We start from the raw sequence: 25,215 nt of genomic DNA, 5'->3' as shown, positions 1-25,215 counted from the left end.
ACATCATTGTTATAGTGTCCGGGATGCTTATTTCTTGGTCATTCCCTGGCTGCACGATAACTGCCAAGCAACCTGAGCTGCGTCCCCTCTAAGATCTCAAGACTATCGCAGGCATTTCCAAAAACTCACTTATTCCGCAGAGAGTGCTTGCATCTGCCTCCTGCCAGGCTGACAAACAAGCTTGAACACCCCAAAACATCCCCGTTGCCACAAAGTGGCTGTAACACCCTCAAGTGAAAGGGGACGATTCTGGGTCGAGAAATACTCCCGCCATGCCGCGCACAACTTTTACAAACACGGCAGAGGACCCGTCCATCACCTTTGAGCTCCCCAATGGGCCGATGACGCTATACTTCCACGGCAACATGCCGCCGGATTTCCAGCCCGCGGATCCTGTTCAAGGGGCCACTCCTCTAGTCACCAGCGCTCGCGACGGCCCTCCAGCAGCAGCAGCGGCCGTGGCGGCGGCGGAGAAGAGGAGGACCGGCTGGAATCTTCTCCCCGTCCCGCAGAGCGACGTCGCGGCCAGCGTGATCCCGCCTGGCTCGCACTGGGCCGCCGCGCCGCACTGGCACGAGCTGCACACGGAGCACTTTGTCGTGGTGCGTGGCTTCGCGCTCGTGCGGATCAGGGGAGAGTATCTCGTCGTTGGAAGCAGCAGTAGCAGCAGCGGGAGCAGCAAAGTCGCTGGCTCCGACAATGCCGGTGGTGTAGTTGTCGAGGACAACGGTGACGACGGGAGAAGAAGAAGAACCGACACGGCGGCAATAGCTCAAACGGTGCTCGAAATCCCCCCGTTCACGATCCACGGGTTTTCCCGGGCTGATGTGCCCGGCCCCGCCGCGGATCGGGCATGGGCAGAGTATGAATCACGAAACCGAGGCGTCCCGGGTGCAGAGCGGCACCGATACGGGGCCTGGAGGGAGCAGGACGTCGTGCTGTTCGAGTGGACGAGCCCGTCGGACGGGAAGAAGGAATTGTTCTTCCGGAACATGATGAGCTACTTTCGCGACCATTTGCAGCCTCTGCTGGCGGACATTCTGGAGCCACATCCTTCGTCTCTACGACGCCGGCGGCAGGGGGAGAACGACAATGGCGCAGGCCTCGGGGCAGGATTGGAGGGTCGGCGAGGAGGAGTAAGCAGAGGAGAGTGGGCGAGGTCGTGGCCTAGGGCGGCCACGTCTGCGCTGCGGATTCTCGTTCAGATCCCGCCGCTTGTGTTCTCTCTCGCGCACCTGGATAACCACATGCTGCTGCTGGATAACCGGCTTGGTGTCAAGCACGATGGAGGGGTCTCGGCGGTGTCCCTGGCGTTGTCGCATGGTCTGAATGCCGTTGTGAAACGTGTGGGCGGCTGGTTCGGCTGGAGGAGTTGGTGGGATGAATACACACCCGTGAGGTTAAGGACAGTTGCTGCTAGTCTCAGGTAGATAAATAGGAGCAGAAAGTGCTGGAAAGGATTGTGATTATTATCGATTCTACTTATCATGGACGCGCGGGCTCAGGGAATGAAATCTTTTCCGGGGGACAATGGGAACGAAGTGAGACTATCACGGCACGATTTTGCACGCAAAAGAATGGCACATAGTATAGTATGCTTGCCCATTGACCGCCTTCAGTGATGTGTCTCGAGTCAGAAAAGGATATCTATTATTGCTCTACAAACTCAACCTGCATCAAAAGGCTAACGACGACATCTGCCCATCCAGACGGTTGCCAATTGTTCCTTAACAAGAAATCAAGTAAATGCCTGAGAAGGTGAGATAAAGTGATTCTAGTGTTGAAGCCATAGGTGAATGGCCCTGCATTGACAGGGCCCGAGGGACGTTCTCCCTCGTGAGTGCCTACTCTGCCGTAAATCGCCCATTTTGGCTTCCTCCAGTCTTCCTGAAGCTTTCCTGTGTCTCCTCTCTTCCCCTAGGTTGTGCGTGCTGCACAAGCACCTGCCAGGGACAACTTTCAGCTCACTTGTATGGATCATGAAAGTATCTGCGAAGCCTGTGTTTCACCGAGATGGGCTCCGCTGCACCTGCTGCTCTCAAGATCTGGGCGGCGTCGGTGATCCACCTGCTCTGGTACACCCACCAGAGGGCAGTGTGCCCGTCCGAGTCCGTCATAGCCGCCTGTGCTCCGGCGGCCAGAAGAAGTTCGAGGGCGTTGACTTCGCCATGGAAGGCGGCCAGCATCAGGGGTGTTGTTCCCTTCTTGTCAGGCATATCGACCGGCGCTCCGTGAGAGAGCAAGAACCGGACCACTGCACCTCCCCCATCACGCGTCGCGGCGGAATGCAGGGCAGCGTGGCCGTTATTGTTGGCAGTATCGACCCGCGCACCGCGGCCCAGCAAGACCCTCAGCAGGATCTCTCCACATTCCCAGCTCCTGGTTCCACCAAGGGCAAAGTTGACGGCGTAAAGAAAAGCAGTACAGCCAAGTTTGTCACGCGCTTCCACCTGGGCACCGTGATCAAGCAAGAGCTTTGATGCGTCAGTGTGTCCGCCGCTCGCAGCGCACATCAGCGGCGTATGCCCCTTGCTGTCACCAGCGTCAAGCCGTGCCCCGCGGTCGATCAAAAGTCTCATGACTTCCATGTGGGCTTTGGATGCAGCCACAGCGAGAGGCATGCAATAAAAGCTTGGAAAGCGATCCCCAATTATGACGGGCGGCGTGTCTTCCTGCACATCGATCCGTGCACTGTGGTCAAGCAGTGCTTGCACAATGTCTCTATGGCCCAATCCAGCGAAATGGGCAAGGAGCGGAATTCCGGAAGGGTTCTTCAAATCGGGCGAAGTGCCGTACTTGAGCAAGAGTTCAGCCATTTCGGTGCTTTGTATGGCCCAGAAGGCCGAGTCCCGGCATCGCTCGAAAGTTTCCGACCGAGGGCTTTGGCGCAGTAAAAGCTCTACAATTTCCCCTTTGCCGAGTCGTATAGCCCGGTCGAGAATGGTGAGATGGTGCTCTCCATAAAATGCTACCCGAAGCCTCGCGCTGATGTCGGCGCCCCTTTCGAGCAGCAGACGGATGATGGTCTCATTTCGAGCTTCCACTGCGCAAAGAAGTGATGTCCGTCCGTCTGGATCAGCCGCATCAACCGCTGCGTTGTGATCTAGTAACAATACCACCGCATCACAATGTCCTTGCTTGGTGGCCCGGAGCAGAGCTGTATCGCCAGCTGCGTCGATAGCATCGATGGCGTGGGCTTCTTCAAGCAAAAGCTGTACCTGTGTACAGTCGCCGTCGAAAGCAGCCTTGGTCAGGGGGTTGAAACAACTGGTGCCGTTTTGTAGCAAATGACTGGGCTCAATGCCAGACCTTGCACCGTACTTGATCAACAGCCCGACGACATCATCAGCGCCCCGTCGGGCCGCTTGCGACAGAGGCGAAGGCCCTCCATCATAAGCTGTGTACTTGGCATTTGCACCTGCCTGGAGAAGCAATTCAACAACGCGGTAGTGGCCATGGCTGGCCGCTAACAGCAATGCTCTACCCAAAGTGCCGTGAATATGCCTCGAGTGAAACGGATTCAGGATGGGTCGCCAGGAGCGAACAGATTGGAACGCATCCGACTTCAGGAGAGTGTCGACAAAGGCAGTGTGGCCGTGCCTGCTTGCGATCGGCAACGTGTAACCAGTGTCCCACCAGCCAACTGAAGGATCCAGCCAGGCATCCGCGGCATCCGATTTGAGCAGCTGCAGAAACGGTTGAATGAGGGAGGTTAGACCTAGGTGGCCGGCAATCTCCAGCGGCATGCGCGGGACCTGGGTGGCATCCTCAATTGTTAGATAAATGTTCAACCACCATATTTCCTCCGAGCAGAGTCTTTGTGCCAAAAAGTCCAGCTCCGCTGCAGCTTGGGCCTCCGCCTGCCGGTAATGCTCTGGCCAATACGTTACGGCGTACTCAAGGAAGTCATGCTCCTGAAATGTCTTTGCAAGAAGTTTGTCGTCTGGTTCGTCCGGGATCTTGAGTTGGAGTAGCAGCAGGAACCGCATGCAGATGCCTGCAAGCACTGCGTTTGCGATGTTGACATCGATTGAAGACTGCCAGCGCAAGTGTGGTGTCATGCGCTGGTCTTTGTCAACAAGGAACTCTCTGGCGGTCTGATGCAACAGATACAGACGTCCGTCGATGATTACAACGAAGAGGCCACATAAGTCTCGTATCTCATTTTGTAGCTCGGCCGTGTCGGTAACGTCTGCCATAAGATTTGCATAGGTGCGATGCTTCTGGCTATCAAGAGTCAGAGCGACTGCAACCTCTTTCAAATGCAGCGGTCTAGCGGCGGCCACAACGAGTTGTAGCACTTTTGTGACATGCTTGGTATTCCGACTCTTTGACAAGATCTTGTCGTACGCTTCCTCGACCGATAGGGGCAAAGTCTGGATAGCTTCTGTTAGAGAATGCCGATTCAGGATATTGGCTTCTTCCAGGCTCTCGAAGATCAAGTGGACCCAAAGGTATGTCCGTTGTTGCGTGCCACGCAAGACGCTCCGAAGGGATTGCTCTTGGGAATCGGTAAGGCGGCGTAGAGTGGCAAGCTGTCGTATCCGTTGCTCGATAACTACACCGATCTCTTCGGCTATCTGATCGACTTCCTCTTCACTTTCGCCACTTAGGTGGATCTTAGGCAATGTCGCCAAGGCGTTTCGAATTGATTCGTAGGGCCTGCTCGTGAGGATGAACTTGAGATTGGAGGGTCCCCCGTCCCCAGCGAAGGAGTCCGTTAGGGTGTTGGCGAGTAGTTTGAAATTGGAGCACTCGTCCAAAGCATCGAGAATACACACAATATTCCTTTCGCAGCGACTTGCAGCATCGAGTAGCAAGCTGAAGAGGACCTCTGCTGAATTGAACAGGAAGTCGCCGTCCTCTACGAACCTCGCAAGTGTTGCGTCGGATAGTAGACCCGGCTCCTGGCGATATAACTGATGGAGTATACAGCATATCGCAACGTCCAGAGCGCGCTGATCGTCAAAATCGTCTTTGAAGAAGAAGTAGCAAACGATATTTTGCCTGCCAGGGACGACAGACAAAACGCTGTCGATCAGATATCGTGATAATACTGACTTGCCGCAGCCCGGATCAGCGGATACCCATAGTAGGGCGTATCCTTGATTTTGCCAATCCTGGAAATGATTGTGGCTGGTGAACCACTCGCATGTTCCTGTCGCGCGCTCGGGGTTGCGATTCTTTCGCTCCTCGTACGGGCATGCACGCAGGCGCTGGAGGAAGACAAGTCGCAGTCGCTCCCTTTTCGCTTCAGGATCTTCCCCATGGTTATGTATGTAGGTATGAACATCGCCATTATGAATACTCGCTTCACCGCTCGCCGTGATCGAGCCGATAGTGTTGAATGAAGCCCCGCTCGCCATCGTGGTCGCCTCGTCGTGATTGCAAGTGCAACAACTTCAACCAGAGGGTCCATGAGGAAACACAGCAAAGCGGGGAAATATACTGGCGAGCTGTGCTTGATCCTGGCAATTTGTCGTGGCTGGCTTACGTGCATGATGCGCCTCAGCTTATGCTGTCAAGGGTCAAGGATACTATAACCACATGACAGGCGTGCTTCCCCCTCACACCCCTGAATAGTGAGGGATTATAGCTTGCCTCGGCGCCTGTGCCTCATGCCCGATTCTCAAGCCCCTGTCGATGCTGCAGTGCATCGAAATCGCCTTTTACATCGGTGGGGTGGGGGTCGGGCAGGCATACCTCTCTCCTTGAGCCTCTCCGAATTTGCGTTATCCCTCTACAAGACCCGCATTCTCCGCGTCAGACTCAGCCTTTACTACATACATACATACAACAAACACGGCCAAACGGCAAGGATCTCGTGGTTCTCCCATCCCTCCACTCCCTCTGCCGTTTACAGAAGGTCCGGCAATGGCAGAAACTTTCGGCATCATCACCGGCGCTCTGAGCGTAGCAGCGCTGTTCAACAATGCCGTCGACACCTTCGGCTACATTCAGCTCGGCCGCAGTTTCAAGCAAGACTACACAACATGTCAGCTCAAGCTCGAGGTCGCTCGCGTTCGGCTAGGTCGCTGGGGTGAAGCAGTCAGCATCAATGAAAGCCCTCGCTTCCCAAGCGAGTTTCCCGTGCGAGCTATGCTGGGTCAGATCAACAATTTGTTCTCAGAGTTACACGAAGCGTCAGGGCGGTACGTGAAAGCCCCTACGACGAGCGATGCCGAACACGCCATATGCGACTCCACTACCGACCTTGATAAGCCTGCAGTCAAGGTGCTCACGGTCTTTCGGCGCATCACAAAGCGTCGCGAGAGAAAGGGTCCCGGTTGGATGGAGAAGACGTACTGGGCGATCTACGATGCGAAGAACTTCGAAAAGCTCATCGCAGACGTGGTCCAGCTCGTTGATGGTCTATACCAGGTTGCCCCGCCACCAGGTGCAATTAGGGGCCAGCCATCCCCAGAGGTAGTCGAGTGGGAGTTTGAGGAACTCGACAATGACGCTTCTAGCCTGAAGTTAATTCAAGACGCCTCTGCGGATGTCGACAATGCCTTATACGAGACGACTACTGAGAAGATAAAGGCACTAGGCAGTAGCGACAACTCCATCGGGAAATTCTCCTCCGTAGACGAGGCTGAAGCCCGGGTCGGCGATGAGTGGACTGCTGAGGCGATGAGGGCTGCCGGCTCCAATTTCATGCTTAGATCTACGCGGAATAGAGTGGGTGAAGCAGAGATGAAAGGCAAGTCGAAGCTCATTGTAGGGACAATCTACAAGTAGTCACTCTTTGCTTCGGACGGCGGAGAGAGAGGTATTTCTGTAGGAATCCTTCTTATATGGCTACATTGGATAGCAAAGCGATTGATCGTCTGCAGATCACTACTGTCCCGTGACCAAAACTGGCCCTTATGGGTGTCCGTCAACACGCCTGTCATGCGGACTACAGGAGAAAACTAGAATACGCTTGAATCGATGTCATGCGGTGCAAAACGAACCGGTTTCAAAGGCAGAGACGTAACAGAATAGCAAAGCACCGGACGCTGGTCATCACTCCCCCGGATAGAGGGCATGTAACATGACTCTGTGGCTAATCATAGCGAAATGTCAAGATATGGCACGTGAATAGTATATGTCCTTGATAACGTAATCCACAAGCGACCCGCCCACACAAGCGACCCGCCCACCTTCTACGCACTCGTACGATCATATATAAGTTAAATCAACCATAACGCCTTAAATCAATTCAAACTATTCGGAATCCTCTTCTTCAGAGGCAGATACAACTTTCTGACACGTACGAGCATTATGCCCGGGCTCGCCGCAGACGCCACATCGTCGCGCGCGCGTTTCGGGCCTCCTCGTACGACCACTATTCTGACTCGTTTCCGCTATTAACTGCTGCGTCGCATCGATTTGAGCCTTCAAATCCTTTGCCTGATCAATCGTAAGGGACCCTCCTTTCTGTAGCTGCTTTCTTTTCGTACGACGACGGCGGCTGAGGCGGTCGTTTGCATCTCGAAGTTCGGCGAGCTCTTGGCGCATAAGGTCCTGCTCGTGTACCATCATTATGACTCCTTTTCTCAGCTGCTGTACGCTCTCAACAATGGACGACGGTGAGCTATTCTGGTGTCGTACGATGCGATTTTCAATGTACTTCGTCTGCGATTCGGTCTCAATTGGGTTGTTCGGCGTCTTTGAAACCCATGGGGGTGGTAGTCCAGCAGAGGAACCTGGCGGTGTCGGCGTATGAAACTTCACATCTAGCTGCGAAATCACATAATTCGGGTCGTACGGTACTAGGCCTGTCGCTCTAAAGCCTGCCTGGATGTTTGATTTGGTCATTGCAGCGTCGTACGCCTTATAAAAGGCTGGGAGGAAGTCCTCCTTTGAAACGTGGGTTATGTGCGCCCGTATTAGACCTTCGATTTCTTTACCGTACGCCCGTTTCAGAGGTCCAAAGCACCCAACATCGAGAGGCTGGAGCTTATGCGACGAGTGAGCAGGCATACAGAGCGTTACGATATTCTGTTCCTTGCAGTAGAGCTCGAAATCGACTGAATGGTGGCTCTCGTGGCCGTCGAGGATAAGGAGGCGGTAGGTACCCTTCGTACGACTCTTCGTATGGAAATCGAAGTGTTTTACCCATTCTAGGCCTCTCTCGTTCGTCGTCCAACCGTTTTCTGAAAGCGCGATTACCCAGTCGGGCGGTAGGGGGCTATTCGCGGTCCAGGAGTCGAGGTGGACCTTCCCGGCGAAGATAATATACGGCGGGATCGAATAGCCGTACGACGCGATACCCTGGATTACTGTAACCCATTCCTGATTCCCTTGTTGTACGGCTCTTGGCCTCCCGCGTCGATCGGAGGTTGTAACGACGGTTTCGGCGGAGATTTTACCCATCGCGAAGCCCGTTTCGTCGAAGTTATAGATGTCGTCATCGTGGATCCCGTATTTCGCGATTATGTTTCGTACGAGCTCAAACCACGCGCGATACGCGTCCGGATCCTCGCAGAGGACCCTCTGGTAGTCGATTCTTCGATTTAAACGCGTACGGAGCTCAGGTCGTCGTCGTACGAAGTTTGAGGCCCAGTTCGTTCCGACGCGTGGCGCGTCGCGTGCGCGGAGGAGTCGATCCGCCATTTCTCGAACACCACTAAGGCGCGGTGGAAACGAACGCGAATCTAGGTCGAGTACGTATCGTACGATACTATCCTCTTCGTACGAGGTCAAGTTCTGGTTATGTGGTCGGGTATCGCGTTTTTGCTGTGCACCGCGTCGTCGGTCGCGAAGTGTCGTACGAGGGACTTTGTAGATCTGCGCAGCCTTTCGTACGCTTAATTTTGGATCGGATTGAAGCGCGTTTAGCGCTAGAATAATATCGCCTTCATTTGATTGCTGTGGCATGATTTTTGGTGGAGGAATATGGGATTAAAGATAGCTTATACGAAATGGAGAGGAAAGTGGGCGGGTCGCTTGTGTGGGCGGGTCGCTTGTGGATTACGTTCTGTATATAAATCTATATAATGCTCCGCCTATGCTTGATATATCATACTCACATTGCGACATAAACTCGCCGTAAAGGTATCCCGAACTTCGCCTCGCAAAAAATAAGTTTCATCTGTGTTCACATTTACACTTGCTTCTCGTGATCCTGGCTTCAGGATGTGTTGTTTCGTGAGCCCTTGCCCCTCAATAGTTCACAGGCATTAGGCTAACGGTATATTCGGGTATTCAGGGAGTGTGCAGGAACAAACGAGCTAGCCGGTAGCAAGTTCATGATCTCGGAAGGCGTGGCCAAGGATAGTCTTCCAGTTAGTCATGTCAACAGCATCGGCCGCATTGTGAAGGGTACTACGTCGTACGTGGTCGTTGTGAACACGGCCTCTACTTCTTCAGTCACCTGGGATGTAAACTCGGAGATCATTTGACCACTTTATCAAGGTCAACAATCAACCAGACCCAGCTTCTTCGACCACGCCCCTGTGCAGTGGTTGGAACTTCTCAATCTAGTCCGCGAGACAGACAAAAAGAAAACACCCTATCTCGTACCAGCAGCCAGGGGCTGTGTCTTGCATCCAGTTGATTCCAGATCCTACTGCATTTTCGATGCGGTTGTATCCTTCGGATAGTGTGTAGCCAGATGCAATATTTATCATTTTCCAATTTCGGCTCGCTCCTTGGCGCCTTGACTCCAAAACAGTTCTGACTTTAACAAGCAAAGGGCGCTCTTCAGCCGTGCTTAGAAGCCAAATGAGGACCGACCACATAAGGTGCGGATAGCAGACGTCGTCAGCCACACCTCACAGGCATGCCATCTCAGCTGTCTCAGACATTGGCTCAGCCCATGGAAGGCGCGAGGCATTCTTCTGGAACATTCCCTATTGCGGCGGTCTCTGCTGCCTGCTATTGTCGTGTATCTCGTTCAGCCGCACGCCCTACGCCTCTTGGCAGGTTACGTTGCAACCGTCATCAAAAATGCGCGGCTGGTCGTGGTAGGGAGGCTTAGCTAGGCTCCGTGTAATCTGAACGGGACGAGTCTTCTTTCGTGGGGCAGGCAATGCAGCCGTGGTGACTTGAGCTCAAGCAGGATAGGATTGACCTCCGTCGTGGATTTGTGCGTGGCTGTGCATCCGATGGCCAAGAGGGTGTCACCAGAATCGGCTCAACTCTACCATCTTGGGGAAGGCTGGGCGCAAACTTCATTTGCGAACTACCCCTTCACATGAGCTGCGTGCGAGTCCGCCAGACTGCACGTGCTCATGTTGTCACTATTTCTCGATGAGGACGCTGCTATTCATGCCTAAAGCATGCAACAGACTGCCATTGCTGTTTCATCTCCAGGTAGGTCTCAGATCCACAGGGCTGCAGCAGTGGTTCAGCTGACGGAGCCTGTCAGATCGAAGGCGTTCGTGCATGTCTTTCCTGGACATTCCTAATTGGCACGTCTATGAGTGCCGAGAAGCGGTCACCCTTAGACCAAGCCGTTTCCTGGCAATACGCCGATAATGGTTTCGGCCTCCGATACCGCTGATTGGTGACCGCAACATCCCAGGGAGGATGATTCATTCTAAGGCTTCTGGAACATTTCCTGTCCTGGTGTCACTGCCACGAATGGAAACTTCCGTACTTGTGAACATGCGAACACTTGGCAGGCTGTGTTTGCTCAAAGATGGTTCAGCTTCTGACCGAGGCTTTGTGGCGTCTGAACGTTACATTTGTTTGAGATAACTCTGATGTACCGCGGTTCTGCTGGATGTTTCGAACGCAACCCTCCGCACATGTATGCTTGAAGATCAAGACTTGGACACTACTCCTTCCGTGAATACTTGCGTCAGCCTAATTATAAAGACCAGCCGACCGCCCTAGCATCTCGCACATCATCATCACTCAACATCAACAATCACACTTCCTTTAGTAAAGACATTCACTTCAACATTCAATCCCCAATCATCAGCACGTTTCCATCATGAACTCTCTTTCCAAAACCCTGGCCATCGCAGGCTTTGTAGCGACTGCCGTCGCCCTGCCAGCGTCAACAGCACCTGCAGCGGGCTCTAAGAACTGTGAGGAGCTCATCTTCAAGGTATCCGCCACCGCTCAAAACCGCGAGATTCTCGTCCAGCCGGATGTCAGCAACTTCAACAGCTTTGTTGAGTTCCTGACCCAGAACGTGTCATACACACAGATCAGCGGCAGCGAGAAGAGTACGCCCACCCTTTACTGACAGTACACGGTATCCATGCTCACAACTTGCCTTTAGTCGTCGCTCGCTACTGCCGTCCCACGATCGTCAACATCCAGGCGAGCCAGCAATCCAAGACCCTGCAACTTCTTGTACATGGAAACACGTACGACAAACACTACTGGAGCGGCCTTGGCTTCGAGGACTACAACTACGAGGCCTGCGCCAACTCTCTCGGCTATCCAACCCTGGCCATCGACCGCCCCGGCAACGGCCAGTCCACTCGCCCCAACGGCGCCACGCACGTCCAGGCCCCATACCAAGTCGAGCTCATCCACAAGCTCATCCAGAGCCTGCGCGGCCCGGGCATCGTCCTCCCCGGCGCCCCGCAGACCGCCGTCGCCCCCTTCGAGCGCGTCGTCTGGGTCGGCCACTCGTACGGCTCGATCATCGGCAACCAGCTCGCGGCCAAGTACCCGGCCGACGTCGACGCGTACGTGTTGATGGGCATCGCGATCCCCAAGCCCACCGACTTTGCCCTCCCCGGTCAGTGGGAGATGGGCTTCCAGCCCGCGTCCGAGTACGACCCGGTCCGCTTCCCCTATACCGACAAGACGTACTTCGTGACGAGCAGCAAGGCGGGCCGCATGGCGACCTTCTACAGCGACCCGGCCGCGCCGGACTTTGACGCGGCCGTCTACGACGCCGACTTCGCGACCATGGGCACCATCACGGCGGGAGAGGCGCTGACGCAGACCCTCGCCGTCGCGGACCGCTTCGCGGGCCCCGTGTTCGTGCTCACGGGCCAGGAGGACGCCACCTTCTGCGGCAACGGCAAGCGCGAGCCCGTGCTGCCGGACTGCCTGAGTGGCAGCGAGAGCAGGCTGGCCAAGGTGCACGACCTGTTTCCCCAGTCGAGCTTTTTCGACTTCTTCGCGCAGCCAGATGCGGGACACTGCCATGGCACGCACTATACTGCCCAGCAAGGGTTCGAGGCTACCAGCGACTTCCTAGCGAGGGCTTTCTCTAGCGCTGTTAGTGCTTAATAAGGGGGACGACTACATGCTGGCAAAGAGATATCTCCGTGGTTTGTCCGCAGCCGGTTTTGCCTTTGTCGTGCTCCTATCATCTTGGTCATCTTTGGTCATCTTTGCGTCTACTTGACGGGTCTGTTCTCCTCTTGTTTGATCTGCTTCTGTTTCTGTCGCTTCCTTGTCCCTCATGTTAGTGTTTCTTTCAGTCTGGCATACTGTTATCGTGGTGGGCGCGTTCCACACTCATTCGAATTCAGATAGATCATCATCCTTTCTTTAAGAGTATTATAGACTTCTCAAGAGCATCTCAATATAAAATTGTAGCTAGTGCCTCTTCCACATCGCAGCCTTCGGCGGCTCCCGACTCAAGATGATGAGCGTGAGGCTAACAAGTGCTCGTGGCGAGCTTAGCCAGGAAGCCGGTCACGTCATCAACGAATCAATCGTGCAACAACACAGATAATACTCGCCCGAGAGGCGTCCTTCTTTCTTTCTTTCTTTTTTTTTTTTTAACATCGAAATTCGTTAGCCGCCGTTTGAAGCTAATGTGAGTAATGATGAATCTGAAGGATCATTCAATCTCCTGTTGAAAAGCATGAGCACAAATCCAGTGTACCTCGTCAATCTGATAAAGCGCAGGCTTGAATCATCTTGATGCTCAACGAATAAGTTCTAACACCCTTGATCGATGGAAAAGACGACGAATTTCCAGAATCGCATGCTCATGGCATGTACTTTCCACAGCTCCAGCAAGACAAACCTGCAGAGAAAAATAAAGTGATATGGCCCAAATTATGAACCCCTTTTCCCACGGCCTGTAGAAAATTCGCATAGGCTAGGTAACTCAATTGCGACTCCATTTCGCCGTATTTACCTTCTTTTGCTCTATTGCATTCATGTCTGTGATGTGGCGTAGTCAAAGGACCGCTTGGGAACAAATTGGAGTATCTGAATAAGTAATCTCCCTAAGAGTAGTTATATGTATATGAATATGAATGGCGCCCTAGAGCGTACTTTACACTATGAATTATCTTCCCTTTGTATGTGGGTAACTGTATAAACTGAAGCGCTGCCAGCCTTAGTATGCATAATCTTTACAACAGATCATATTGGATCTGCCTCGTCATCCGCAAACCTGACTCCCAGGCTCTTGATCGACGCCTTCCTCCTTGCACCACCGCCCACACTTTGATCTCTTCCACTGCTGCTTTTGCCAGCCAGGTAGTCGTGGTAGTCGTCAGACTGGCCCCGGTGTGACGCATCCTGCCTCCGCTTCACTGAATCTACGCTCCGGCTCCGGCTTTCCGGGTTGGAGGATTTGAGAGCGCTGGTGAGTTTAGGTGGCCTACCGGGACTTGTGCTGGGGCGACTACTCAGCGCAGGGCCCGGATCTGCAGCTGGGAGGGTGGACGAGTCTCTCCGTCCTGTGTCGAGAGTAGGGGGAGAGAGCAGTCCCCTGCTTGGACTGCTGGGATGAGAGTTGAGTGCCCCTGCGGGCCTAAGCAGTGTCCGGTTCTGACGTCCGCGATCCAGGCCTCCAGTCAACACCGGGGCAGGGGAAGCGATTGCCATCGGCAGCAGCTGCTGCTGCTGTTCCCGTGCCGTCCCGAATGATGGTCTTATTATTGGGTCGGCCGAATCGCCTCTCCTGGCAAAGCCGAATGGCGTGGCGTCGGTCTTGCCAAAGTACGTCTGCATCAGCTTCCTCCTCTTCTTCTTCTTCTGTACCGAGATGAAGATCCAGATTAGCACACCGATGAGCAACCACGCGCCGACGCCTGTGCCGACGCCAATGCCAATCTTGGCCGCTTGGCTGAGCTCATTGGGGCTGGTGCCCACGATCGCGGCCGGGCCAGTGGCCGCAGCGCCTGGCTCGACGCTGACGGATATAGCTGTTGAAATTATGTAGGAGATAGCGGTGGGATTGCTGCCGGGTGCTCCTGTTGTGCCAGGAGGCGATGCTGTGAGCAGTGGCACCGATGTTGCAGCCGTGGGCTCTGGGTCAGATCCAGGTTTCGGAGCCTCATATCCAGGTTGCTGAGAGCCCGATCCAGGTTGCTGAGAGCCCGATCCAGGTTGCGAAGAGCCTGATCCCCCTGATCCAGGTTGCGGAGAGCCTGATCCCCCTGATCCAGGTTGCGGAGAGCCGGACCCAGGTTGTGAAGAGCCTGATCCAGGTTTCGGAGACTCTGATCCAGACTGCGGAGTTGTCGTTGCCACCACCGGCTTAGTCGTTCCCGCAGTCGCTGTCGGGGTTGGCGTTAGTGAAGGCCCCGGCTCGTGGCCCTTGAACCATGAGATACTCGCCCCCTTGACCGGGGGCAGCTGGGCGATCGGCTCGAGAAACGCGGACGCCGTGAACAACGGCTTGCGCCCGGCACAGGTACAGCTCGGGTTCGCGTCGCGGACCACCACGGCGTCGGGAGCCTCCTGGCAGTTTACCCACGTGCCTGCTGCCGCGTCGCACTGGGTTATTCCTGACCATTGCTGATTCGGCACGGTGCCCTTCTGAGGGCAGGACGGAGAGCGGTAGGTTGGGTCCGTGCAGGAGGCGATGTACGTGATCCCTTGGGCTACACAAGGAGGAAAGAGACGGGTTAGTTGAACTGAGTTGACGTTGTCTTGATGGACGTTTCTTATTGGTGGGCTCGGTGATGGAGCACCCGCAGCTTACAATAGTTGAAGCAGGCGTCGGCCGCGATGCAGTTGTCGCCAACCTGGCAGCAAGTATAGTGGCCGAAGGCAGAGTTGCCGCAGGGGATGAAGTTGTCTGCTGCCTCTGCGCCGGCTTTGTAGTAGCACTTGCCCGCCGAGATGTTTGGGTTTGGCGACGAGTTCTGCCTGGCGGAGAGCGACAGTCTGCCCGGTGGGCCCAACATGATGTCTATCAGCCTGCAATGGGCCCGAACAGCATCTCTGCTCGGCGTGGTGACGAGGGCGAGGACGACCGACAGAAAGCAGGCAGAAAGGACACGACGGGCAGGACTGTGGACGACATATCTGCTGGTGGCGGCCCATTGACTTTTGTCTGGAGCGGATATGAGGCCGTCGCGGTGCGTGGGAGGTATAGTACCATTGGCCCGGCGGTGATATACCGTGTTGCGTGGGACGCAGCCAATGACGAGGGACCTGGGGAGGCTCCGTGGGGGATATCCAGGTGGTGTTTCATGGGCGGGCTGGGTACCCGGCTCCGCTCTGCTCTACAAATGCTACGGCCCTGAATCGTGAAACACTGCTCCTCGTGCGCAGAGTACGCTGCTTCACAGGCACGCAGGGCGATTGATATGGCCGAGGTGCACGTGCAACCACAACAAGGTTGTATCTTATCGGCTGCTAGGTATGGTATCTCTGTTGCTGGCCTTCGTGGGGCAAGAGCGACGCTGGCCATCGTGCGATGATTGACATCCAAAACCCCCCTTTGGTCGATAACCTACACTGTTTGTTTCGGAATCAACTGAGCGTTCCAATGTGGGATGGCAGGCTGCAGTAGATAGGTCATAGTCAGTTCACCACGCAGTAATTCTGCAAAACGCACGGGCAGAGCATCCGCATCAACATCACCATCACCATCACCATCACCACCAGCAAACATCCAGCATTGGCCTCAGCCGACACCACTGCCGAGCTTATTCAGCAGAAAGCCTGGGGCGCCAAGCCTGGAAGTGTACTTACGGAAGCATCCGAGCACCGGGCTCTGCACAGAGTTGATATTTGCCACCAGAGCCGCTTAATGCCGCATCATCAGCGACTACGTCCGGAGTACCGGACGTGGACGAGCTCGGCCTTGGACAGACCGCGGCAGACGCACCGAGACGCGGCAGACGCACCTGATGGGCTGATCAAATGACTCGGCCCTGGACTGGGGGCTCTCTTGCCAGGAGAGAACCAGGAGAGGACAACCCCAGCCAGCCTCCACTGCGGTGGGAGAGGTGACGGCAAAGAACGCGTTGCCGCTTGGGGCCTAGCGGCAAAGGGATGGACCCACGGCTGCTGGTTAAGCGCCCGGCATCGTGCGGCCCTCTGCGTGGAGCCAATCACATGCACGCCGGGCGTGCTATTGTTCCAAATATATCCCCCTCCCGCATCGTGCAGCCGGCCAATCAGCGCCCCAGGCACGCACAAGCACCACCCTGAGCAGCCACCGCCAGTCCCAACTCGTGCAGCAACTTGACCCTTTTGGCTCCTTTGCCATCTTGCAGACATCTGGATTGACAGACTTTGTGCGTGAGCTGTGGGTTCTGTCTGCTGTACTTTGAGCCGAAATGTCGAGATGCGCCGTGGGCAGTGAGGTCTCTACCCAGTGTCTTCGAGGCAGCAGAGCCGCAATCCACGTCCAGTGTCGGGACAGTACGGCCAAGGGAGGAGTGCCACCCTTGCATCGCATGGACCAGCCTCTTTGCCGTTGATTACTAGGTAGATCACGAAAGGGCCAGGACCCTTGCAGGAGCACGCACTGCTGCTGCGAGGGGTTCCTTCTGAAGCCACTTCCAGCATGTCACGCACACACACCATTTTGCTGATGCTGCTGCTGCTGATGCTGCTGCTGCTGCTGTCACGCAGTGGCCAGATGGGGGCGGGGATGCCAGGTCTAGCCGTCTGCATGCGGCACTGCAGCCCCCTCCCCTCGCCTGGTGCTGCAGGGCCAGAAATACATTCCTGTGGCATGGGGATGCCCTCGAGGTGTACACTACCATGGGAAGTAAGTGTGCCCACTGTGGTGATGGTGGTGGTGGTGTCCGCCGCCTTGCATCTGCGCGCTGCTGCAGGTGCACTGGCCCTGGGCCCACAGATGCAGACGCAGATGCAGATGCACATCCACCAACAGCACGCTCGCACTGCCAGACCCCTGGCTGGCCCTCTAGACTCTTGCAGGCAGGCCCTGGCATCGCTAGCCCCTCCCCCAACCTGCCAGCCCGTGCCGCTCTCGCATGCCAAATTCATACACACCTGCTGCCCACTCCGACGACTTGTTGTCTCCGCCCTCAATCTTTTCGATCCATCGTTGCTTGTCGTCGTTGTCGTTGTCGTCGATATTGGTTGTTGCGGGTGTCACTCCGCAGCCTCGCTGAGCTATCGCTTGGAGGCAACCGCGACCAACTTGGACTCCCAGGCCGCCCTGGAAGGCGCAACTGGGCTCTGCTCTCCAAACAACCAAGCAGAGCACTACCGCGCCCCCGCGATCCAACAGGCATCCCTCAACCACCCGCTGCGCTGATATACGCTTCCCATCCATCCATCAGCGGCTCCTTTGCGACCAGGCAGAGCCCGCGACCATGAGCTCTCCTCTCGACACCGCGTCCAGGCTGCGCCAGCTCAACCCCCTCACCACCGCCCTCGGCGGCTACCACAGCCCGCCGGCCGGTGTGCCCCAATCCGCCATGTCTGTCGCAAGCCCCTACTCTGGCTTCTCAGCCGTCCAGACGCCTGCCAGCTCAGTACAACCATACAATCCGCAGCAATGGGGCATGTCACCCATTCCTGCCAGTGATCGGCCCATCCAGCAGTTTGCGAATCCTTCGCGGTTTCAAGAAGATGCTCATGGTCGGTACCCGTCTCACCTTGTCTCTTTCCTCCAAGAGCTAACCGCAATCACCCACTACAGCTCCTCCGCCATACTCGCCTCCCCGACAGCGGCCTACAGGGCAGGGTGCAGAAACGCCTCCAGCCAACATCTCTGCTGTCCGCATCCCAGCTTCACAGGTCCACCGCCCTTCGCCAGAGCCCCAGGCCGTCCAGAACTTTCCCCCTCCGCCTGGTGCTGCTGGTCGTGCCATCTCACGAGAGCGAAGGTTTGGTTTGCCATCGCTGGGCCGTCGCCGAGATCGCGAGGCAGAGACAGCCTCTCCACCGGATGCCCATCCTCCGACGTCCTTATCCCGGCCTCAGCCACTCAGCATCCAGGTACCACAGCCATTTGCGCCAAGCCGCGGCGAGCCGAACCCGCTGGCCCCAGCATCACGCCGGGCCGCTTCGGCAAGCGCAATAGAGACACCAGTCTCAGCACGATCAAGGTCAGCTTCGCAGTCGCGATGGGCGCCTGGAATGCCACTACCTCCACCGCCCCCGGGGCCGCCACCGCCTCAGTCCCGGTCGCAGAGCCTGAGCCGCCCGATCGACCCTTCCCCAATCATGGCGCCGCCTACCCGAAGACCGCCACCCAGTGGCGTAACAGCCCTTGGACCCGTGCCGCCAACACCCGCCAACTGGGTTGACGAAACTCCGGGCGCCCAATCGAGAGCCACAGCGGCCGCGGAGCTGACGATAGACACGGAAAGTGCCGCCAATCTACCAGCCCAGAGTCCCGAGGAGTCCCTCTCGGGATCGAGCTCCGCCGGCTTGAGCAGAGCTGGCGCAGTTAGGGGAGGTGAAAAGACGATCCGTGAGCGACGAAATGAGAGCAGGACGCGGCATACTCGTGGGGGATCCACGGTCGGCGCATTGTCAGATATCGTGGTACCACAGATCAATGGCGTTGCCGGCCACGTTTCTGTGCATAAGAATACGCCACGGAGTGGCACGACCCGGGTCATGTTGGAAGCCGCAGAGGATGCAGACTCGAGGAACTCAACCCCGCGACTGTCAGCAGGCATGCAACCCGAAACACCCACCTCGCCTTACTCCCCGAACGTCAAGAAGGCCTACGTAGGCACGCCGGGTTCTGGTCGTGCCATTGCTCCGAAAGCCCTGCCTACTCCGCCACCAGGAAGCCGGTCAGCTTTAAGCTCCTCGCAGGTCCAAATCGTCCCTAGAGCACTCTCGACGACACCAGTATCGGCGAGGCCAGCAAACAAGATCGACTTCATCACGCAGACACCAGAACAGTTCTGCAACGATAGCATCGAGCGATTCCAGATGTTTGCACAGATGGAGGCCCAGGCGAGGAACGACGCTGACAGGGTGAAGCTTTTCTCCGAGTTCATTGTCAATGAATCGAGAATACGCAGGGAGAGGTACTCCACAGCGATTGGGGCCATGGGTTCAGAGATATTTGACCTCACGAGAGACTTGTTCCGTCCGATGAAGACGGAGCGACGTGACTCTACAACCTCGCAGCCGAACGAGTGGACACCAAATACTGAAGCGAACCACACGAGGGATCTGCGCACTCCCGGTTCCGCGCCAGGGTCTGCAGGCCTATCCGAAGGCTCTCCCGCGAGCAACGCGACCCCTGGACCACAAAACAGAGATTCAAGACAGTACCACCCTTCTCTCTCACCCATTCTGAGCATGAGCGTAAGCGAGACTCACGATGACGAGGATTCTCGAGGACGGCCGGCAAGCAGGTGGTGGGAGTCGGACTCTGTAGGAGATGGAGCTTCACGTCTGGAGCGATCAAAGCGAGAATCCAAGTATATGGGAGTCTCGCGGGAATCTCTACAGTGGCTCGATGGTCCTGGCAGTGCGGGGCCGTCGTCGGCAGGACCCAGCGCATGGTATCCTTCGAATGAGTACCCGCCTGAGAAAGTTGGTTGGCACGAAACCGAGTCAGCCAGCACGCCTCAGCCATTCCGAAACTCGCTTTTATCTATTGCAACACCGACACCTCACACGCCAAGCCCTTTGCACCTGGACATCTCACGACTCGTCACGCTGCCACCTCCGTACCCTCGACACCATCCAGCTGTGAACAACAACCACCCTGACCTGACGGCCATTCGGACTCAAGTCCGCCTGTTGTCAGATATGACCGATATCAAGAAGATGAAGGACGAATTCTTGCAGGAGAGCCAAAAGATGCGGGAGGAAGCTGCTGCTGCTGCTGCCGAACGTCGGCAGACTTTGAGAGAGAATCTTCAGCGAGAGCTGAGCTCTGGTGGCATGAGCTATGCTGACGCTGCGGCTATTGAAGCCGATTCTCAGGAGAATGAGTCAGCCCAGGCCAAAGATGTGGAGCGCAAGGATTTTGACAGATTTCAGACTGCCGTAGTCATTCCGGTCAACGAGATGCTCACCGAAAGGATCACGCAAGCCAGCGGCCTGCTAGACGAGCTCAAGTCTCAGCTGTTCGTGTCGGACCCAGACATGCCACAGGAGGAGGGTGATGAGAAGCCCGAGGTCCTTGAGAAGCTTACTTTACTGAAATGGATCTTTGAGGCTCGGGAAACACTACACCGCGAGATCTACGAGCTGCTGAGCGACCGAAACGATCGGTACCGGGAAATGGTGCTGATGCCTTATCGCCTGGCAAAGAACGAGGAGAAGCTTCAGAACGCGGTGCAGTTCTTTGCAGACGATGCACAGAAACGCAAGATTGCATTTACAGGCGAAGTCCTTCAGCGGACACGAGAGTTCCGGGGGATTGTGGAGGAAAACGTCAACCGGGGCGTCGACATGCAGCTCAACGCGTTCTGGGACATCGCGCCACCCCTGATGAGAGTCCTCGACAAGATCCCGGGCACCATCACCAGCAGCTTCCGCATCCACATTCCACCGTCGGAATACGAGGAAAACCCCGAGTACAACCGCCACCCGCTGCAGTATCTACACAGCCTGCTCACCCATGCCGAAAAGAGCACGTACCAGTTCATTGAGTCGCAGACGAACCTGCAGTGTCTTCTACACGAGGTGAAAGAGGCTGTCATGATAGCGCGGACGAAGAACAGCGAGGTCCAGGGCCGCGAGGCTCATGCAATCGAGCAAGACCGGAAGGCCGAGGAGGAGTACCTCGCGCAGGACTTGAAGGAGAAGGTGCGCGTCGTGCAGGAGCAGTGGCAGGATGGCCTGGGCAACGGGATGTCCCGCGTAAAAGAGCGAGTCGGGACCTGGCTGATACAGACTGGGGGCTGGGATGACACTCTGGAGGAAGGCGGTGTCGGGGGCGTGTGAGTTGATGAGGCATAGGAAGAGAGGCGTGGACGTGTTTGCTTTTGAATCATAACATTCTTGGATACCCCCTTTGTCGCGAGCCACGAGCAATTTATCACACGAGATACAGATATCCTTTAACAAGCCGGCAGGCATGCTGCATTTCGGACTGGGAATGAACATTTACCATTATTTTACACACTTTCCTGCTTGAATCGTCATCCTCCCATCCACAAGGCGCCATTGACCCGTTCGCCACGTCCGAGAAAAAAATCAACTGTCGAAGAACCAGAATGATAACAATAGCTTCCCTTTGCGCCGGTACACCGAACTCCAAACCAAGGCGCCTAAAACGTCAAACTGCCCGCAAGCGCACACACTCTCTCTCTTTCCCGGCCTTTCGGCTCCCAGATAGCCGGGGAGTGCCTGCAAGGCAAAGGCAAGAAGGAACAAAGACTTGTGGCAACGGGAACAGAGGAATTGAGATAGAGGGACGTTGCGTGAAGAAGAACAACACGCTCCAGACCGCGTAACCACGAGAACAAAAACAGAGGGGGAAAGGAATAAATATACAATGGCCGAGATCTCTCTCAGCAAGAAGGACGATTGATGCTGATGATCAGCGATCTCGAAATCTCGCTGGTGGGAGAGATGAATCAGAGCAAACTCAGATTTCTTTTTTTTTTCCCCTCAACGAGCAGCCTTCCACGCGCTGCCCTCGTCCTGCCTGAGGAATTTCTTGCGGCTCTCGATCATCGCGGGGGTATGCTTGGTCTCGAGCCTGCGCCTGGCGCGGTCGAGCAGCTTCTTCTTCTTGCTGTCCTTGTCCTTGTCGCTCTCGCCGCCGCCCTCGCCGCCACCACGATCCTCCGCGTCCATCATGAGGAGGGCGAGATACTCGTCGTCCTTGGCGGTCCACACGCCCCGGGCGTTCGCGGGGACCGGGTTGCCCTTCTTCAGCTCGTCCATGACGATGGTGCCGATCCCGCTGCTCCAGGTCGTCGCGTGCATCGCCTTCAGGACGATGTCGCGCGGGTAGCCCAGGGAGACGTGGTGGCTGATGATTTTCTCGACGTCGTCGGGCTCCTGTTTTTGTTTTTCTTCTTTTGGATCCGGTCGGCGTGGTTCTTGTCGATGAGGAGGGGAAGGAGATTGTTGTTGTTGTTGCTGCGGTGGTGCGGGTTTGGTGTTAGGCGTGGTGGTGGTGCGGGCTGTCGCGACACTCGTCGCGGTCACGGGACGTCGTGATGATGATGATGATGATGACGTGGTGGGCCTTGGGCCGTGAGGCGGCGCCGGCGGCCGAGACGGAACTGGGCTCTCTATAGGTGATGTCGATTGCTGCGCGGCTGGCTGCTCGACGACAAACGACTTTGGTAGGGACCGGCGTTTGGCTGCGGGTGCCACCTTTTCTGCCCACGGCCGCTTGAACATGGGCAGCGGCGTTTGCTCCCGGTCCGAGTCGTCATTCAAGAACGGTGTTTTTGCAACACGTCGCTGGGGAGTTGGCGTGCCCTGCGTGAGCGGCGCGGTAGCAGGCACAACAGCTGTTCGTGGAGGAGAGGTCGGTGGCCCGGGCGTTGCCACAGAGTCAGACTCGAGCATGAGCTGCTGAGATGGCGTGATGTCGAGCAACTCATCGTCTTCGTCCAAGTCCATGGCATCATAGTATTGTGTCTCCTTGGCCGTCTCATATTGGAAGTCTTGAGTCTCTGGCTCGGCTGCAAATCTTCGGTTGGGTTGCACTTCGAGACTACCAAGTTCTTCCTCGTCGTCTTCGTCGGCGTCGCTCGGAGGGATATGACCATCCGAGTATCGCAAGTGGCTGGTCCCGTTCTTTTCATCTGGCGTCGAGGCGATCTCAACATTCCTGTCATGCCTGTGCCTCTTGCGCGGCGTGGCAGAATATGATTGATCGTCCCTGTCATTGTCCGCAGGTCTCTTCGAATGCGTCATACGAGGCGGAGACGAGGGGATGGCAGCGTCCTTGGCGGTCCCAGGGGCTTCCTCGCCGTCAGACTCGTCAAAGTTCTGCGTTGCCTCCTCAAATAAGCCCAGGTGGGTTTCGTAGAACTGTCTGACCTGTTCCGGTGCGTCTGGATGTTCGTTCCAGTCAATGCCGAGGTTCTCTGTGATAAGCTCCCAATCACGCTCGGGGGACATCTTCTGCTCCATGACCTCCCGCCACAGGTCCCACAGCTCGAACGCATGGCCAGCGATACTCGGGAAGTGCACCGGCTTCTGCCGTGTGGCTTCCGTGTACACATAGTAGTCGTCGTAAAAGTCGGCCCTGGCTTTGCTCTCCTCACTGACAGCGCCTCTCTGCGCGATCACGTGTCGTACATGCATCACCGGCAATTGCGGCGACGAAGGGGCGACATCGGTAGCAACTTGTGTTGGCGAGGGGGTAGGCGGCTCCGAATCTTCGGCTGGAGGACTACTTGGAATGACAGGTGCTTCTTTGACGACGGGGCCAGTGCCGGCGGGCTTTTGCGTTGTCGAAGGCTTCGTTGGCGTCGAAAATGCTCTCCTTGAAGGCGTGGACCTCACCTCTTTCTTGATTACTGGCTGTGCCGGTGTTCTGACATGAGGTGACGTGGCTACAGGTGATCTGGCCTGCGGCGATGTAAGGGCTGCAGGTTCGGCCTCGAGCATCTCCCAAAACGAGGCGGCATCCTGCTTCACGGAATGGAGCCAGGCAGCCAGCTGTGGCATATTCTCCTGACCAATCTCCTCCAACGTGGTGTTGAGCCTGTCTCTCACTCTGACCTCGATGGTCTTTACGAGTCTGGCACTCCATGCGCCTGCAGGATGTTGCGGATACTGTGAATGTTAGCATCAGAGGCCGCGAATGGGACGGCGCAAACTTACAAGATCCGCGAGCTTGGTGTACAAGTCCTTCTGCTTGCTTAGCATTCTGTTATTGACAACCTCAAAGTATTTGTTCAAGAGCACAAGGTCCTCTTCCGCTGTGAACTTTGCCCGTACCGTGGCGTGCTGACTTCCGCCCGTGTTCGTTGGACGACCTGCAGAAGGGCTGGGTTGGGTGCGCTGAGGTAGTGACACAGGAGCAGGCCGAGCTTCAGTGTCCGGCATTTTAACATCAATGGCGTCCAGCTCCTCTTGTGAGATGGCCAGCCGTGGCAGTCTCGAGAGTTTTTTGACCCAGCGATCCCGCCAAGACTGGTATGTGTGACGAGGGTTCTGTGCGTGTTAGATCGTTGCCGAAGGGTAGTCAGACTTTGGGAGCTCCAGAGAAGGGCCTCCTACCTGCATGGCAAGCATCTCAAACATCTTGTTTCCACCGGAAGCATACTTCGTCTCGTGCTTGATGACCCAAGCGGTCAAGAAGCGGTCTTCCTCTGTTGTGAAAGGGACTCGGATCGCTTTCCGAGCAGGGGCGAACCCGGGTCGTCCAGCGGGAGCCACAGTCCCTCCAGCACATGCAAACTCCTCTTTCGGAAGGACGATCCCCTCGCGGACAGAGTTTGTGATCCATTCATATGAGTAGGAGCCTGGCTGGGGGGCCTTTGTTGGGTCCACAATGAGGAACTGGGCCAGCTTGTCCAGCGCCTTGACTTCGCCGCCATTGTCCTGTAGTGCCAAGTTAGCGCATACGTGCAGATAGCTGGACAAATTGGAGGAAACTGTACCATGATATTCCTGAGAATGACGTTGCGATCAGGGATGCGCAACGACACCCAGAACTTCATGCCCGAGAAGAGGGTGCCCCGGCCCCCATCTGTGGTGGGGGCGACATTGTGATAGGTGATGGGCATCACTGAGAGCAGGCCCTTGGACACCGGCTAAGGCTGCAAACGGCGACACCAGAGCGGATCTTGAATGAGCGCGTTCGTTTTAGAGGTGGAGAGAAGACGGTGAAAACACAACCGAGCGTGACTGTTGGGCTGTTGTTTGATGTGCAGCCCCAGGCGCGTTGGCGTTTGGGTGAGTCGTGAGTTTGGGGTTAGGGTTAGGGTAAGCCAAAGACAAAACAGAGATGCTTTGCGCGTCGCGCACTGACGGGCAGTGAGCCGGGGCTTGAAGCTGATAAGCCGCTGCGGGCAGCCCGCGAGAGACGCTTGTCCACTTTTCGAGACTTACGCAAGCCTACGAGGAGCTCTGGGGCGATTCCGTGATGCCAAAAGCTGGCTGCACCGCTCAGCGCTGGGGCGTGGACACGCGATGTGAAGCTCGACTTGGGGCTGTGGCTCCAGTACTGCAAGTGAGTGG

General features: G+C 56.2%; 7 protein-coding genes across 7 annotated transcripts; 4 read left to right on the top strand and 3 right to left on the bottom strand.

The window, feature by feature from the left end:
* Nucleotides 1-272: 272 nt before the first annotated feature.
* Nucleotides 273-1,430, top strand: B0I36DRAFT_364047 (uncharacterized protein; the record flags this gene model as incomplete). Its single annotated transcript, XM_046158894.1, has 1 exon — nt 273-1,430. One exon carries the CDS (start codon nt 273-275, stop codon nt 1,428-1,430), a length of 1,158 nt encoding a protein of 385 aa, XP_046011801.1.
* Nucleotides 1,431-1,625: 195 nt separating this feature from the next.
* Nucleotides 1,626-5,500, bottom strand: B0I36DRAFT_432274 (ankyrin repeat-containing domain protein; the record flags this gene model as incomplete). The annotated part of the gene is made up of 2 exons (XM_046162613.1): nt 1,626-4,919; nt 5,495-5,500. 2 exons carry the CDS (start codon nt 5,498-5,500, stop codon nt 1,965-1,967), a joined length of 2,961 nt encoding a protein of 986 aa, XP_046011800.1. The 3' UTR covers nt 1,626-1,964.
* Nucleotides 5,501-5,611: 111 nt separating this feature from the next.
* B0I36DRAFT_325917 (prion-inhibition and propagation-domain-containing protein) lies at nt 5,612-7,058 on the top strand. The gene has a single exon (XM_046154284.1). It carries the CDS (start codon nt 5,875-5,877, stop codon nt 6,739-6,741), a length of 867 nt encoding a protein of 288 aa, XP_046011799.1. The 5' UTR covers nt 5,612-5,874; the 3' UTR covers nt 6,742-7,058.
* A 3,869-nt stretch (nt 7,059-10,927) lies between these two features.
* B0I36DRAFT_385004 (Alpha/Beta hydrolase protein) lies at nt 10,928-12,301 on the top strand (the record flags this gene model as incomplete). Its single annotated transcript, XM_046161035.1, has 2 exons — nt 10,928-11,165; nt 11,222-12,301. The coding sequence occupies 2 exons, from the start codon at nt 10,928-10,930 to the stop codon at nt 12,187-12,189; spliced, it is 1,206 nt and encodes a 401-aa protein (XP_046011798.1). The 3' UTR covers nt 12,190-12,301.
* Nucleotides 12,302-13,281: 980 nt separating this feature from the next.
* Nucleotides 13,282-15,056, bottom strand: B0I36DRAFT_364043 (uncharacterized protein; the record flags this gene model as incomplete). The annotated part of the gene is made up of 2 exons (XM_046158893.1): nt 13,282-14,750; nt 14,852-15,056. 2 exons carry the CDS (start codon nt 15,054-15,056, stop codon nt 13,282-13,284), a joined length of 1,674 nt encoding a protein of 557 aa, XP_046011797.1.
* Nucleotides 15,057-17,171: 2,115 nt separating this feature from the next.
* B0I36DRAFT_291253 (uncharacterized protein) lies at nt 17,172-21,163 on the top strand. The gene is made up of 2 exons (XM_046151727.1): nt 17,172-17,718; nt 17,780-21,163. The coding sequence occupies exons 1-2, from the start codon at nt 17,451-17,453 to the stop codon at nt 21,001-21,003; spliced, it is 3,492 nt and encodes a 1,163-aa protein (XP_046011796.1). The 5' UTR covers nt 17,172-17,450; the 3' UTR covers nt 21,004-21,163.
* A 430-nt stretch (nt 21,164-21,593) lies between these two features.
* B0I36DRAFT_133338 (uncharacterized protein) lies at nt 21,594-24,858 on the bottom strand. Its single transcript, XM_046148248.1, has 4 exons — nt 24,636-24,858; nt 24,253-24,576; nt 23,854-24,186; nt 21,594-23,805 (listed from the first exon to the last, which is right to left on the bottom strand). The coding sequence occupies exons 1-4, from the start codon at nt 24,759-24,761 to the stop codon at nt 21,673-21,675; spliced, it is 2,916 nt and encodes a 971-aa protein (XP_046011795.1). The 5' UTR covers nt 24,762-24,858; the 3' UTR covers nt 21,594-21,672.
* Between the last annotated feature and the right edge of the window lie 357 nt (nt 24,859-25,215).

Source organism: Microdochium trichocladiopsis (assembly GCF_020744255.1).
Source record: "Microdochium trichocladiopsis strain MPI-CAGE-CH-0230 chromosome Unknown B0I36scaffold_6, whole genome shotgun sequence".
NCBI lineage: Eukaryota > Fungi > Ascomycota > Sordariomycetes > Xylariales > Microdochiaceae > Microdochium > Microdochium trichocladiopsis.
Note: the sequence above shows the minus strand (reverse complement) of the source record. Positions and strands in the feature narration are given on the sequence as shown.

What these genes read in the sequence shown, in the direction of transcription:
- B0I36DRAFT_291253 (XM_046151727.1), top strand. Translation starts at nt 17,451, where the DNA reads ATGAGCTCTCCTCTCGACACCGCGTCCAGGCTGCGCCAGCTCAACCCC. An exon ending in GTTTCAAGAAGATGCTCATG is followed by an intron (nt 17,719 to 17,779) that starts GTCGGTACCCGT and finishes CACCCACTACAG; the next exon opens with CTCCTCCGCCATACTCGCCT.
- B0I36DRAFT_133338 (XM_046148248.1), bottom strand. Translation starts at nt 24,761, where the DNA reads ATGCCCATCACCTATCACAATGTCGCCCCCACCACAGATGGGGGCCGG. An exon ending in TCATTCTCAGGAATATCATG is followed by an intron (nt 24,577 to 24,635) that starts GTACAGTTTCCT and finishes TTGGCACTACAG; the next exon opens with GACAATGGCGGCGAAGTCAA. An exon ending in ACACCAAGCTCGCGGATCTT is followed by an intron (nt 23,806 to 23,853) that starts GTAAGTTTGCGC and finishes TAACATTCACAG; the next exon opens with TATCCGCAACATCCTGCAGG.
- B0I36DRAFT_325917 (XM_046154284.1), top strand. Translation starts at nt 5,875, where the DNA reads ATGGCAGAAACTTTCGGCATCATCACCGGCGCTCTGAGCGTAGCAGCG.